Below are 16,636 nucleotides of genomic sequence, written 5' to 3' on the forward strand. Positions count from 1 at the left end.
AAAAACTTTCCACCACAAAACAAGCACTCTGGATTATCATAAACATCCGGAACTTTTTCACCATTTTCGCCAATTTATAATGAATCATCTGAGTCATCATCTGCCACAAAGTCTTCTTTAGAAGAGCTACTGATTTTTCTGAACTGTATCCCAAATTTTTTGTCTTACGCTTAGCTTGACTTCTTGATGAGATGGCCGTTGACGTGCTGGGAGTATCGGAATCAGTCAAGCTTGTTTTACTCGGCCCAATTTGTTTTTTAACTTGAAGTTTTCATGTAGTTTAAACAGATGTTTTTGCGGATGATTCCAATTCTGTTTTGTAAGGTGACGCAGTTATTACGGCAGCTTTCCCTGCTTTTCGTCCTTGGTGGCTGGTTTTTTTACAAATGACTGGGATAGGCGAGACCATCTCAGGAGTTACAATATTTGTTGGTGGCGTCGGATTTTCAGCATCTTGAGGTACTGGAAGAGGGACAACAGCATCATTTTTTCAACTTCATTTTTTTCGATAGTTTCGGAGGCAAGAAATTAAGATAGTAAAAAATGACTGAACGTTTTCTTTGGAAAAGCCCTTGGCTCTAGCAAAACATGTGCCTGTAGGTCTTCTAAATGACAATGTATCTGAGTGCCGTCTCATAAACAGCCTAAGCCAACCCTTTCCGGCTGTTTCTTTGCCAAAAGGATTTGGCAGATTATTTTTAACAGCAAGCTGATAAGCCATATTTCTTATGTCGTTTCTGGTTAAACCAAAATACTTACTTTCCATATGAAGTACCTTATAAGTTCATCTTCTAGTTCTTTTGTAAGCACTGTTGGTCGACCTAGTTTTGTTTCAGCAGAGATATCTGGATCTTCGTTTTTCTGACAGTGTCTAAAAGGGTTGTTCTGGGAACATTGTAAGTTTTGGCTGCCGGCAGGTACCCCATTTTCTGTTCCTTAACAGCACAAATTGCTTGTATCATATCATTTTTTTCGTAACATTTTCTTTTTCGACTACCTTTTGACGCCATACTGAAATAAAAAAAATCACATAGTTCTATTTCATCATATAAAACTTTTTCTAATGGAGAGTACAATCTCCGTTTCTAGTACAATCACAAGATTTAATAGATTAACAATGGCCTCTCTTCTGTTTATTACTTTTTTTTGCTTTTTTTAGTTACAATAATTGTTATTGATATATTATTTAGTATAAAAGCAAATTTAAAAATGATTTTATAGCAACAAAATATCACTATTTTAGTATTCTTAATGGGATACTAATATGGAATACTATTCCATATTAGTGACCCTCATAACCTAATCTTATAATATTCTAAAAAAATATTTCTGCTGGATTGGTAAAATTAAATCTTTTACTTGGTGAAAGAGATCATATAGGCAAATTTCAAAGACCTTTGATATTGAATCAAAGAGTTTGATAGTACGGAAATCGGACGATAGTTTTCCACCAGATTTTTTTCTCCAGATTTAAAGATGGGACAAATTTTGACAAATTTTTAATCTTTAGGAAAGGTGCTTGTACAAATAGATAAATTAGAGATAGTACAGAGAGGTTTCACAAATGCAGAGGTACAATCACGCAACAGATAGGATGGCACACCATCAAAACCAGAAGTTTCTTTGTTTTTAAGTTTTTTAAGAGCATTTAGCACACATTTTGAGAAAAGACATCATCATTAAATAAACTAGGGGAGGGTAGATATTGATTAAAAACATTACCAAAAAAGTCGGTAAATGCATTGACTCTGTCATCAGGGTTAGTTAAACTGATATTGTTAAGACTCATTGACCCAGAAATTCTAGACGTTCTTCGCCTTAGAAGTGGATGTTGGGTCATATAAAATTAGGCTTTTTAATTTTAATTTCGCAAACTAATAAATTAGGCCATCCTCAAGGCGTTACAATGGATACAAATATTTCTCAAACTACGAGAAAGTTTTACCACTAACCAAAACTCTTTATTTTTACTCTCGACACGAGTTTCGCTAACGATGTTAGCATCTTCGGGAGAAGATTGAAACTGAGTTTTAATCAGAAAAAACTTCACACCAAAGGTTCCAACCATAGGACTATAAATATTTCTAATTAAACGTATAAAATCATTAACGTTTTTTAACTTCAAAATAATTATTAACTTTAAACTAAAAACTTGTTATCTGTACCCATTTCTAAAAATAAATTCATTATTTTTTTATATAATTTTAAATTTGAATAACAATATAATTTGATAAACAATAAAATTATAAGAAAAGAGTAATTTTAGAAATGATCAACATTAAAAGACATAAAAGCCATAATAAAACGCATGATACATTTAAGGTAAGTGGTATTTCGACTTTAATAAAACAATAAAACCAAAAACTAAACCGCATTTCTTATATATCCCCGTTAGTCCAAAAAATCAACTGCATTTTACTTATTAACTGTGTTATCTGATAAAAATTATAACAACTATAATATGTTGTGGTATCTAAAGAATCTGCCAAACTCTAAAGAATCACTCGACAACCAAACGTGACAAAAATTATTTTTAATAATTTTTTTAATGGTTCACTAGATTTTTAGTTTTTAGTACATGTAATCCTCAGCAACAAGTTTTTAATTTTTATGCAAGTTAAAGATAATATATATTTTTTGTTATAAGTCAGAATATGCTTTATTTGAAACTGTTCATTCTTACAGTAAATTAAAAAATCCATAAACAAAATTGCTTATACTGCATAGAAGATACAAAGTTACAATCAATAATATTAATTTATAAACACACTTTCTTAAATATTTTAATTTAGAATTTTTACAATTTTAATTTGTATTTTTTGAAATTATCTATCGCACAAAATGCTCGTAATGTTTTTTAAACTGTTTTAATAATATTTCATGGCAAGAAGAGTTACCGAAATGCATCACTCCAGATTTCTGACACACTTTTCTATAAGAGAATTTTATATCCTGACAATATTAGATGCTGTAGGCACCATTTAGATGAAGATGGAATGATCCCAACCATTTTGTTGCGTGATCTGCGCTATATTAAATAATTATTTAAAGGTAATTGTTGGTAGATGCTGATACAACGAAAACTCGATTTGTAAATGAGAAGAGCCTAAAAGCTAAACAATATCCGGTTTTAACATCACTTACACAAGAACAATTTAATGATATGTTTACCTTTGGCGATATGTATTCACAAAAGACTTGCTCCTATTATTAGGCAAACTTCGCCAAGAATTAAGGGACGAGTTTTCAAAAATTATTTCTGATTATAGTAGCAGATAATCAGTGAGTTCAATAATAGATTATATAAGAATTTCATTGATTGAGAGTCCGTCAATCATATTCAGTTCATGCACATACACCTTCTTAAACCCAAACTTGTCCTTACTCTATATATTTTATATTAGATATTTTTAGGTTTTTAGTTTTTATTATTCGCAAAACAGCAGAGCATATACATATAACCAAGATGAATCCGGCTCTGACTCTCGGTACTTATACTTACGTAGCCAGAATTACATGGTTTCTGGACTACGCAAGACATAATTAAAATGTTAACTATCTGGACTATTTCTTACTAAACACAAAACAGGATGGAGCTGAACGTATTAAAATACCTGTTAATGAAGATATAATGAAGGTTAATATATATGAATTATAGTACATTCAAATATAGCGATTTTATCAAACGTTGAGATTCTACGAGTACTTGTATATAAGCCATTTTAAAATCCCTGCAATAACAGAAAAACTAGAGTATGAATAAGGGTAAACTAAAGGCCAATTCCCATCTAAGCAGCATCAAGTGGCGCGGTGCAGAGCAGGGCAGCACAAAGCAGCACGAGACTACATACGCGGCACATAGTTTTGATCCGGTCATCAAAATGTTTTCATCTTCATCAGACGATTTTATATTTCTCGCAGCTCTATGCCATGAACTTAAAAAGACATATTTCGTGCAATGTTGAATTAAGGCGAATTCCATACACTTTTCAGGCGACTACAGCAAAATGAACAGAAGTTCTACAAGTACTATCGAATATCCTCAGAAAAATTTAATCAACTATTCGATCTCTTGTGCATTCCATTGACTAAGTGTCTTTCTGAGGTAAGCAAATGATTAATTTATTTAGTATAAACGTGTATTTTTAAGTGATAGGAATTAATCAAGAAGAAAAAAAACTATTAATAAATTAAAATGTTAGATTCAGGATAATAGGTTTTTTGTTTAACGAAAAAAAAGCTGATTTTATTTTGACTAAAATTGTAAAAACAAGGACTAGATAACAAAATAGTCCTAAGAAAACAGACTAAAAATCATATAATTCTCCACCAAAAAAAATGGCGAGGTCTATTACATATACGAGGTCTATACTAGAATTTCCATTGCTGGGTGAAGTGGTACAGCTTCATGAATTTGGATTGGTGGTTGATTAGGAGTCAGTATTTGACTTACTAGAAGTTTGTGTTATCAAAAAGGAAGAATTCAACAGCATTTGTAATTCGTATGAATTAACTATTGAACAATTTATTTTTTACTGTGATTGAAACATTTTATTTTTTACTGTAGTTTGTCATAATGGGGGAAATGTAGCCGTAGTTTTGCCCATAAAAAACAAAAACAATTGTTAGTAGGCTATTTTCATTTACTATTGGTTTTACTGAATCTTTGATCCACCTTTTTAAGCGGTTAGGTTTTTTCTCATCAACCTATTCTTTTCAAATTTCCGGTATTGACTCAGCATTTGTAGCTATAGGTTTGAATTTATTAAAACGCTGGACACTTGTAACATGGGATGATGGTCTTGATTGAGTATCTATGCTTGAAGAACAAGATAGTGTGTTTTTGACAGTGAAATGGAAGACGGAAGATTAAACTATTTTCGGCATAGTATTCTTTACACATGTTTCCTCTTTGGCTTTGTGTATTATTTTTCACTTGAGTATCCACCTCATCGTCTTCATTAATTTCCTCTTGCGGTATTTGGCTAACATTTGAATGCGTTCTAAAATAAATATATCATTGATTTATAAATTCATAATATCTACTTTTTTTGTTCTTTTTTACTGCTCACTGAAAAGCGGCTCTTAAAGTCTTTATTTACACACCTCGGCTAAAAAAATCATGTAATATTATTTAATTATATTTACCTATACCGCGAAATATTAAAAAAATATATTTTTATATAGAATGCATTAGTAAGTATCGTATTGTTGCTCAGGTTTTTGGCAGTAGGGGAGACTACAAGACACAGCCTTTTAACTTTAGAATAGAACACTCCATTATACACAAGATAATAAACCTATATACATTCTAGGAAACATAGTTATGCCACAAATCACAACAGAATTATTTCAGTATTGTGCAAACAAATTTGAAAGTACTTGAAACTTTTCTAACCGTGTGGCTGCGATAGATGGCAAGCACCTCCCAGAAGTGGATGCTGGTATTTTAACTATAAAAAATCATTTTCAGTAGTGCTATTGTCTATGTCATTCTATTGTCTATTGGCTATAGTAGACGCAGAATACAGGTTTATTGCCGTGGATGTTATAGCATACGGTAAAAATAGCGATGGTGGGATTTTTAATAATTCGAATACGGGAAATAAGTTAACATATGACTTAATTTCAAATAGCTTTAATCCGAAAGACCGAATTTTTAAATATTCGCATCGATTTATTTTCATTCAGTTTATTTACTTTTAAAATAGTTTTTTTTACTTTTTTTTTTTACCAGAAAAGTTACGTATTAATATTTCAAAATGGATCAAAAATTTGGATTGCTTGTTTTTAACAATTTTAAATAACATTTCTGGATAGAATTTGAAGTTGGTTTTGATTTTATAGTTCATAGATTGTTTTGGTAGTTCGGGAAATTTTGTTTTTTTTTTTTATTTAATAGAGGGTGTCCCGAAATTACATCGCAATATTTTACAAGAATCTTGAAAAGTCAATCGGTTTCATGTTACAGGGTGTTTTATAATTCCTATTGAAAATAGTTTTTTGTTAATATTTTCGAAACGCCTGGTCGTTATTTTTCGAAATTTTTATCGTCGGTACTTTTGCCTTATTTCATTAGAAGCCTCTGGTTTCAAGAAATTTTTTGTTTGTTTTTTTTTGTATTTTCAGTTTTTTTTTTCTTAGCTAATAAGTTAATTGTTTTAATTTTTCTCAATTATTTACACATTATTAACAATTTTGAAATGAAATTTTAAACAAAGAAAACAGTTTTTGATCTTAAAATTAAGTATTTGTAATAGTCTTATGACATGTTTATACCTGATGATTTGTAACATACCTTTTAATTTTATTAAACGTGATTAAAAATACTTTATGACTGTAGGTTGCAAAATATGTATGTCTGATTATTTCAAAAACGGACGCTCCTATCGAAATAAGACAAGAGCACCTTTTTCATGTAAAAATGTTGATTCTTTTTAATTTTACTCTCCATATAATTAAAAATTGACCAGAAAAAAAGTTATGACATTTTTATCTTTGCTGACCACTAATTTTAATCGACCCCGTATACATTTAAGCATAAAGTGTCATAAAATCAGTTAGTAACAATAACAGTATTATACGATAAAAATTTCGAGAAATAACGACCAGGCGTTTCGAAAATATAAACAAAAAACCATCTTCAATAGGAATTATAAAACACCATGTTACATGAAAACGATTTACTTTTCAAGATTCCTATACATGGAGTTTTTGTCTTATTTTAAGACAAAGATGCGGCTAGTAAAATATTGCGATGTAATTTCGGGAAACCCTGTATATACTTTTGACATATATCTACAGGATAGGTCAATCAAAACGAAACAAGGCTGGTATTTCATATACCGCTTGTTCAAACAAAATCGCTGACTCGTCGATTTTTATTTTGAGCGGGAAAGATCTTATGCATATCTCTCAGCATTGCAATTTCAACCCCCTCGCGGGATAGTAAGATCCAACCCAAAAATCCTAAATGTGATTACGGATTAAGTTATACCTTATTTTAAAGGAGATTGAATTCTTTTTTCAATGCATCTTTTTTTTAATTGTATGCAGCCATTGTTAAGAAAAAATAAACAAATAATAATTAAATAAACGATTTCTTCGATTTATTGCTTCTTGAAAAAATTTTATATCAAAAAAGTTTTTTTGTGCTTTATTTTCAACTTCCTCATTAACCTCCTACGTGAGGTGAACTTCACCTCTTCATTCAAAATGGGGTTAAACTTCATTTGCTACCTCATTTTAATGGTCATCAATGCTCTTTTCGATATGTCGAAATAATGAATGTTTTCAAGATTTATCGCTTAAAACTGTTAATGTAAATTCTAACTTTATCATTTTAAGAAGAAAGTAGTAGGTACTATAACTTATAGTTTTTTCTGTTGTGGAATGCTGTTTGTGTTTACAATTTGCCTCCTTAGAAATTCTGAGTATTTACATTTCATTTAGTTCAATTGAGTATCTCGAAGTGTTTGTGACTAAATTTTATAATAAATCCATATTGTTATGGCGAATTCATAATTATTTACTTATTTTATTGTGTATTACGTCACTATTTCAGTAAAAATCGATTTAAAAACTACTATTTCATAGGCTCATTTATTGACAAGAGGGAGAAAATAGACTTGTTCACATATTTAGAAGAAATATGAACTTAAATATTTAATGACACCTTTTTTATATTCAATCCAATCTAAGTCTAACAAATCTGAAATTCAATCATTTGAATTAACTTAGTGCCGTTAAAGATTTAAGTTCATATTTTCTTTCAGTAGCGTATGACATAGTAATTTTTAAATTGACTTTTACTGAAATAGTGAGGTAATACCCAATAAAATAAGAAAATAACTAAGTGACTTAAGAACAAAATTTAAATTAAAATTAATTAATTTTTTCCGATGAGTGTTCTAACCGCAATTGTTAACTGTCACAATTGTCGATACTGGTCTGACAAAAATCTGCGTCTAGTTCATATGAGGTTCATATTTAACATCCTGAGGTAAGCGGTATACGAAATAACAGCCTTGCTTTGTTTTCATTGCCCCTGTACGACTGAAAATTATTAATTATCTGTTATGCTTCCAATAATAAGATTATTAGATTCACGATTCACTAAATTAAATTTGAAAAAATCCCAAAAACACATTTTTCCAGACTCCGGCTCTGGTGATCTGTTCCGAAATGGATTGCTGCTGGTTGCCTATCACACAAATATTATGCACACTAATGTAATAATGTCGATTTTAAGAAAAATAGTTGAATATTTAATCGGGAACCTAACGGCATTACTAAAATGTTAAATTATTTTAATAAATTTCAGTTTTCTTACTGAAAACATTTCATATTAATATGAAAAATAAATAAAGTTTAAATCCCTCAGTTTTCCCGCCTCGAAAATCGCCCCTAAGATTGGTCTGAGTAATATTGATCTGTCACAAGTAGGAGTGGTCAACGAAAACGAGGGGGGGAGGCCGAGTTTTAAATTTTAAAGTGAATTTATACTGTAATTACAGTAATTTATGAACATTTATGTTAATATACATTAATTTTATTAATTTTTGCACATTACTGGTCCGCTATGATCACCGAAAAACCAAAAATAATGAAAATCATCACTATTCCGTCACCTTCGTCCCGCAACGCCATTTTACGCCATATTGAATCTTTGTGTTTATAAGTTTGCGGCGCCCCGCTTCACTCTTCGGGTTTACGCGAATTTTCCCGTTTATAAACAATATCTGTGCCCCGAAACCGGTAAAAATTCATAGTTACGATAGAGCTGATCGTTTTTTGTGAGTTTTCACATCGGAAAAACTCTGGGTTGTCCTGTGAAACGCGAAAATTGAGTTGTGAACTTTTGTAATGGCTACCTCTCGCGTCCCCCCGACGCCGTTGGGTGGACAAACGTTTTCCACAATGGGATTTTTGCGTTTTGCTCTGGAGAAATCTTGTAGAAGCCAGTGAATGAGAACATGAATAACGATAATCAGGGCAATATACAAAATGCCCACGGGAATAATCCCAATAATGACGTAAGCATTTTATAGGTATAAGCTGAAACAAAGAGAAAAACCAAGTTTCTACCTACTTACTGCCATTTTGCTTCATTGTTATTTTTTATTTTACTAAATTAATTAAAAAAGTCCCTTTGTAAAATTCTTTCAAATTCAGTTGAAGAAATTTCCCAACTTTATTGCAGGTGTGACAACTATAGCCCCTTTGATAGTTACAGTCACTTTGACAAGTTACTTCTCACTTGTCAAAGTACACCATTTGAGTTGTCAATTTCTTTTTATTAAGGAATTTATTTTTTAATTGTGTTAGGGTTTTAGTGAATACTAAGTACACAGAAATGTTACAACAAAGCTTCACAAATCTATTATCATTCACAGGACATCTGGAGAGGACTGGTCTGAAGAAATCTGTCTTTCATATAAAGTGGAGTGTCAATGCCCTCCAAAAATAAAAAAAATATTGAAGCCTTCTTGATAGTCCTTAGCTTAACTTGAAGCATACTTAAAATCATATTTTTTGTGATAAGCTATTTTTCATCTACTAGCACTCTTAATCTAATTCCCAGACAAAATTTATAATGTTGTATAAATCACACAATCTTTGATTTCATTCTAATTCCAATTCTGAAAAGAATAATATCTCTGCTTGTGAATATGGTGCACTTCCTGAGACAACATCTCCGATCATATGTCATTAGTTTGAGAGAGTTCCTGTAGAGACCCAAACTCAAATAAGCATGTAACCATTGTCAAATGTTAACATGGTGTTCAACTGGAGGACTCACTGTTTATCTGTCCATTCTCTTATCTCTTAATTTGTAAGTATCTAATCTATCCTAATTTCTAAGTTAGTCAATACATAAAGCACATTTATTATTCTTTTACTTTTAAGTTGCATATAAAATAATAGAGAGTAAACTTAATTTAAACCAATGTAGGACATATATAAACATTTAATCAAATAGTATAAAAAATATTTGAACAAAACTCCAAAAAAATATATGGTTGAGTAAAATACAATTCGTCTCTGAACAAGGCACACAGTCTCCAGAATTAAAATACAATACCATGTTAGGATAGAGTAATTAAAGAACAGTGGTCTACATGACTGTCAAATTTTAGCACAACACATCTCACACAGTGCCTGTTTTTGTAATAAGAATACTTAGTGAAACAAGTATTCTGAACTAGACCCCTAGAATGCAATACTATAATTGGAGGATCCCTGTCATGCCAAAGTATTGTTGTATCATCTGCAAAAACTCTGAAGTTTCCCCTAACATTCAATTGAGGAAAATCATTCATGTTCAGTAAGAATAGCAGGGGATCCAAGACTGATCCCTGTGGGACACGAAAAGAAATAGGCAATACAGAGGAACATACATCATTAAACAAAAGTCTCTGCTTAAGATCTGATAGGTAAGAGCAAAACTATTTCAGGGCGAGTACTCAGAAGCAATAAATTTCCAGTTTACATAACATGGTTGAATGGTGCATGCAATCAAAAGCTTTCGACATATCACAGAATGGCGAAGCTGCAATGTCACCTATATTGAGCCTGAGATACAGCTCCCGAAGAAATCCAAACATAGCATCATTTGTGTTTCTAGATGTTAAAAATCCAAACTGATGCGGATCATGCATTTTATGTCTGTTGAGAAATGAAACAACCCTCACTTTAACCAGCTTCCCCACAATCTTTCCTAGCACAGGAAGCAATGCTATAGGATGGAATTGGAACAATGTTAGCCCTCTTAAGACAAGGAAAAAATAGGCCATTTGTAAAAGACTTATTAACTGCAAGAGCCAAACAAACTAGGGCCGGTTAGTGTTATCTCTTATCACTTAATAGTAACATGCGTTCAGCAACAAACAATCGGGTTCCATGTTCAGCTTAAACTGACTTTTATCAAAATCACCCCAAAAATGTCAAAACTGTTGCTGAGTTGACTGCTTGTGAGCCAGTGATGAATATTTCTATATTCTCAGTTATTTAGTAATTAGTCATAAGTATTTTATTTAAAGGATCAACAGCAGCTATTCTGAACCTGATGATATTGATTATATGCTTCTTACTGATCAAAAATCAAAGCTATTTTTTTTTTTTTTTCTATTATAGACAACCCATAGACTGAATTAAATTGCTTATAATTTTATCTGGCATATTTCTCCAAGTTTTATCATTTTCATCACAAATTTTTCTATCAACAATTTCCTAAAGATTTTCAATTGGGTAACTGTGAGAGCCAGGGCAAAACATTAATATTATTGCTTTACAACCAATTTTTGAATATCTTCAAAGAAGATATTCATTATAGGCATACATTTCTCACAATTAGAAACAAGAAAAAAATGAGCTATATTATGTAAGACAAAATCTTATGTACAATAATTTTTCAAAATTCCTTGCGGGAAAAATTATATACTAATAATAACTTTCTATTTCATCAGTACAAAGCACAAGCACACTATACAAAATACAGTTCTTTAACTGAAGAAAAGGTCAAAAAGGCAAATATCTTAAATAAAATTTAAGTTTGTACCTATTACTTATTCATAGGTACAGGGTGTCCCAAATTTGAGGGTGACTATTGGAATCTCGGAAACCGTAAGAGTTACAGGGTCGGTTAAATGGAGGCAAAGTTGGGCAATTTGGAGCTTAATAAAATGACGTTAAAAATTTTAAAATTCTAGATACTTCCGCAGCTATCCGAAAAAAATTGAAAACTGTCTTTACCTTCTACCGACTTTATTTAAAGAGACATAGGAAAACAAAAAACAGTTTTTCATTGCCACTTTTTATGTCTTACATGACGCAAAAAAACAATTAATCTGACGTTTCCTTTTTTTTTCAATCATCACCAACTTTATTTTTTCTTATGGGTGCCATATTGGATTTTCTCATTTTTAAAAAGTATTTTTAATGGCCTTTAAAATGAGGTATTGCACTTGCATGTCCGATTACTCCTTCTAGTACTACCCAAGAACTCCTTGAGTGCAAGAGAGAAAGATATATCAATGGGATTTCCAAATAAATTGATTTTATATAAACTGAAGCTATAAAATACTTGATTTTTTTAAATTTATATAGTAGGCCATGACAAAATGACATTAGCCGCTTAAACTTAATAAAATGAAAGCTAGCTGTGGACTAAAATAAAAATAATTTAATTTTTAATAATTAAAGCTTTATTATTACTAAGACTTACATTTTTAAGACAAAACGAACGCGAAATTTCTCTGATATAGGTATTAAATAATTGTTTGTGAATGATCCTTGTGGGAATTGAGCTAATTTCTCTTATTTAATTACGCCTTAATTGAATTATGTCGCAAGTTATAGGATCGCAAAATAATTTATTTTTAAGGTAACCCCATAAAAACAATCCAAAGGATTCAAATCTGGACTTCTAGCAGGCCATTGCACAGCTCTGTGCTTTCCTATCCATTTATATGGAAATATTTCATTTAGGTGATTTGTGACTAATCATCCACTATGGGAGGCGCGCGCCATCCTGCTGCCAGCATAACTCTCTTACAATATTAAGAGGTTCATCTTCAAATTATTTTAATATATTTTTTCAAACCAATTCTATATACCTTTCGGAAGTTAAACTTCCCTCGTAAATAACAGGGCTTCTGTGTGTTGCCTTGGGTTTTCTACCGCAGCGGTTATTCGCCGGCCATACTTTTTTCTTGGTTTTTCCAAGCCTCCAAATTGCACCCAATTTTTATCAAGTTTGGCAAAGTAATTCTCATGCGACTGCAACCGGTCGGGATATTCCTCTAAGTATCGCTCACTTGAAATTCTAGCATTTCGGTTTGTTCCAAAATAAATTTATTTATTTATTTACGGAATCCATTTACAAAAGTGTTACATAGCATACCCATACAAACATATATATTCAGATACAAAACTATCTATAAATCAATGAAAGGTGTAGATGAGTTAATTAATCAAAGCCTCTATGACATAATATTCTTTAACTGCCCCTTAAAAGATGTAATCCTAGAGTCAAAAAAGCTTATCTGTCCTGACAGACCATTAGCACTTTGAGCTATTCATGTAATTGGCTCATTAATGCCATAATTGGTATGGTGGAATGGGACTGAAAATATTTCTGATTGTCTATTCAATCTGGAAGGCACCCTAAGTTTAAAAAGAGAAAATAACTTGGGACAATCTATAGTAGCATTTAAAACCTTATGCATAAAACATAAGTCGAGTAATGTTCTTCATGACTCTAATGTGGGTAAGTTCAGGTTATCCCTGACCCACTGATAGTAATACTCCTGTCTCCTGTAACCACATCTAAAAGCCACCACCCTTAAAAATTTATTTTGAGTTTTTTCAATCTGCTCAATGTAGCAGTTATATGACGGGGACCACACAATTGAGCCATACTCCAAGATGGGCCTAACAAGAGAGCAATAAAGTAATCTAAAAGTAAACAAAGACAAATCAGTTGTAGACCGTTGGATAAAACCCAGCATTTTCATTGCCCTACCAGTCACCTGATTGATGTGACTTTTAAAAGATAACCTGGGGTCAATAAATATTCCTAAGTCAGAAACCTCTGTTTTGACACCAATTGCTACATTATTTATTTTATAAAGAAAAGCAATAGGGTTTCTTTGCTTAGAAAAAGTAATCTTATGGCACTTATTGATATTAAGGGACATTCTATTCAAGTGGCACCAATCAAAGAACAAATTGAGGTCTTTTTGCAGGAGCACAGCATCAGAAAGGGATGTGATAAGCCTAAATAGCTTCATATCATCAGCAAACATTAGCACACGACAATTTTCAAGTTTCCAAACTAAATAATCAATCAAAAAGAGGCAAAACAAAACAGGGCCCAAGTGAGAGCCCTGTGGCACCCCAGATGGCACCAAAATTTCAGAGGAACATGTACCTCCAAGATTAACAATCTGGGTTCTACCTCTGATGAATCCCGAGATCCACTGAAGAAGAGACCCCACAATACCTAAAGCCCTAAGCTTCTGCAAGAGTACCCCATGGTTAACCCGATCAAAAGCTTTGGAAAAATCTGTATATATTGAGTCAACCTGAAGTCCCTTCTCCAAGCAGCGGCAGAGGTAGTTGACATACAGCACCAAATTAGCATCAGTAGATCTGCTTTTTATAAATCCAAATTGCTCAGGATTAAATAAAGATTTAAAACTCCAGGCAATCCTATGACTGACCAGGCAGTCAAGCAGCTTTGGCAACTCAGATTGGTTACAAGCAGCCCGATAATTGGAAATTTCATTTCTACTACCAGACTTAAAAATGGGTTTTAGAAAACTTCTCTTCCAGAGAGTGGGATAAGAACCAGTACCTAGAGATTTGTTAAAAATGAACAGTATTGGTTTCATAAGAACACAAACACATTTCTTTAGGAAGAATGCCAGAATCCCATCTGGTCCAGCGCAGAGCTTATTCTTAGAGGAAGTAATAACCCCATAAATATCCTGCATTGACAGAGTTAAAGTGCTCAGACAAATTGATTTATCAAAATCAAAAGATGGTATGTCATTGACTTGCTTATCCGAATAGACGAATGAAAAGTATTCTGCAAACATATCTGCAGTATCCGAGATATTCATACTAATCCTGTTATTGTATGTCATTCTGGAGGGAAGACTAAAACCAGTTCTTTTATTTTGAATATATGACCAGAAGTACCTTGGATTGCCAGAGAGATTCATTTCCACCTTATTAATGTATTGTTGATAGCACAACTCTCTTAAGTACTCACATTGTTGTCTCAACAATACAAATTCATCATAATCCTGCTGTTGACCACTAATTTTAAACTTTTTGTGAATTTGTTTCTTTCTTATGATCAAACTGCGAAGCTCTGAAGAAAACCAAGATGGAAAAGAAGAACTTTTGTACCTCATACCCAATGGTCACCCTCGAATTTGGGACACCCTGTACAGAAAAAAAAATCATTTAAATTATAGCAGTTTTTCCCAAGTAGATAGCTCTTAAGTGTCCTTTTGAAAATATATATATTCGAAGAGTTGGTAATGTCAGGGTTTAAGAAGTTAAAAATCCTACAACCATTGAAGATAATGTTATTTTGATAAAAGGCAGTTTGATGGACATTTGGCAAGAGAAGTTCTGGCCGACGTGTATTATAAACATGTGCAGGTCTATTGGTCTATCGAATAATTGAATTATTTTTATAAACATAAACATCCATTTCATATACATTGTGTGTCAGCCAAATGGAATAAATTAGCTAATAAATAGATGGGAGCGGAAAAAACGCTCGAACACGTCGATTGGTTTTTATAGTTGCGCATTTTTTTCATAAAAACTTTTTATACAGGGTGTATCAGATAACGGTGGTCAATACCAACTTGCTTAGTTTAAACATAACACCCTGTATGTTAATTAATTTTTAGATTCCTCAGATCATTTTAGACATATTTTGTATGCAATGTCCTATACCTATCTTCGACTGTTTCGGAAATATTAAGTAAAATTCAAAAAATAAGATTATAAAAGAAAATTATTTTTCAAGATTCTCTACAACTCACTTAATAGTTCTTGCTCATTTAGGTCTTGGTAATGATAAAGCAAACAAAAACTATTTCAGCATTCCTTTTTATTGATATGAGAATAAAAAAAACTAAAAATTGTTGTTTACTTTGGTTTAAAATGCCAGACTTAATGTTGACTCATGTTGCATGACAGAAGTAGTCGTCAGTGCTATAGTCGTTTGAATTTCATTAACTACAACCCAGAAAAATGGTTCATTTAACAGAAATGCACAAAATAATTCTACAGATGATTGGCTATGGAGATAATACACGGACGCAAATGGAAGTAGCTCGCTTATTTCACGAAAAATTGCCAAATTTGCCGCCTTTAACCCAAGGGACAATTTGCAGGGACACAATGCCAATGCAATAAGTGAGGATACCAAATTGGCTGTTATGCTTGAGTTTGAGGAACATCCACATACATCTACTCGGAAAGCAGCCTCAGTACTCGATATTAGCTATTTATCAGTTATTAGAATATTAAAAGAAAACAAAATGCATCCCTATAAAATTATACCCACCCAGGAGCTCACGGAAGACGATTTTGACAGGAGAATGTATTTTTGTGAACAAATGATGGCAATGTTAGAGACCAATGTGATCCAATTAGAACATGTTATGTTTTCTGATGAGTGCACCTTTACTCTTCACGGTCATGCCAATCGTCAAAATTGCCGGTATTGGTCCAGGGAAAATCCTCGCTGGACGAGAGAAGACAATACTCAATACCCTGAAAAAGTTAACGTGTGGGCAGGAATTATTGAAGATCAGATCATAGGTCCCTTTTTTATTCAGGGCAATTTGAATGGCGATAATTATTTAGAATTGCTTCAAAATAATGTAGGGCCAACTTGTATCCTGATCCAGGAAACCCACAAGTTCCAGCGAATATGATATGGGTTCAACAAGATGGAGCACCATCCCACTACCAAATAAATGTCCGGCAGTACCTCAACCAAATATTTCCAGATCGGTGGATAGGGAGGCGAGAATCGATGGAATGGCCAGCACGATCTCCCGATCTGACGCCATTAGACTTTTTCTTATGGGGATATGTGAAA

At 32.4% G+C, this 16,636-nt stretch overlaps 2 protein-coding genes and 1 long non-coding RNA gene across 4 annotated transcripts in view; 2 read left to right on the forward strand and 1 right to left on the reverse strand.

Moving 5' to 3' along the window:
- The window catches only part of LOC126737349 (macoilin-1), a 134,287-nt gene that overhangs the window by 10,909 nt on the left and 106,742 nt on the right, over window positions 1-16,636 (reverse strand). The gene's annotated exons all lie outside the window — the stretch shown is intronic.
- The window catches only part of LOC126737348 (zinc finger protein 84-like), a 55,708-nt gene continuing 47,582 nt past the window's right edge, over window positions 8,511-16,636 (forward strand). Inside the window, exon 1 of one of the 2 annotated variants that reach the window (XM_050442210.1) lies at window positions 8,511-9,035. In XM_050442210.1, coding sequence (XP_050298167.1) covers window positions 8,976-9,035 — 60 coding nt within the window. In that variant the 5' untranslated portion in view covers window positions 8,511-8,975. The remainder of the gene's footprint in view (window positions 9,036-16,636) is intronic. The other variant, XM_050442209.1, reaches the window with a different exon arrangement.
- LOC126737359 (uncharacterized) lies at window positions 9,059-11,264 on the forward strand. The gene is made up of 3 exons (XR_007661005.1): window positions 9,059-9,835; window positions 10,140-10,436; window positions 10,488-11,264. It is a non-coding gene; the product is annotated as an uncharacterized LOC126737359 (long non-coding RNA).

The sequence above is a fragment of the Anthonomus grandis genome, chromosome 6, assembly GCF_022605725.1.
Source record: "Anthonomus grandis grandis chromosome 6, icAntGran1.3, whole genome shotgun sequence".
Lineage (NCBI taxonomy): Eukaryota > Metazoa > Arthropoda > Insecta > Coleoptera > Curculionidae > Anthonomus > Anthonomus grandis.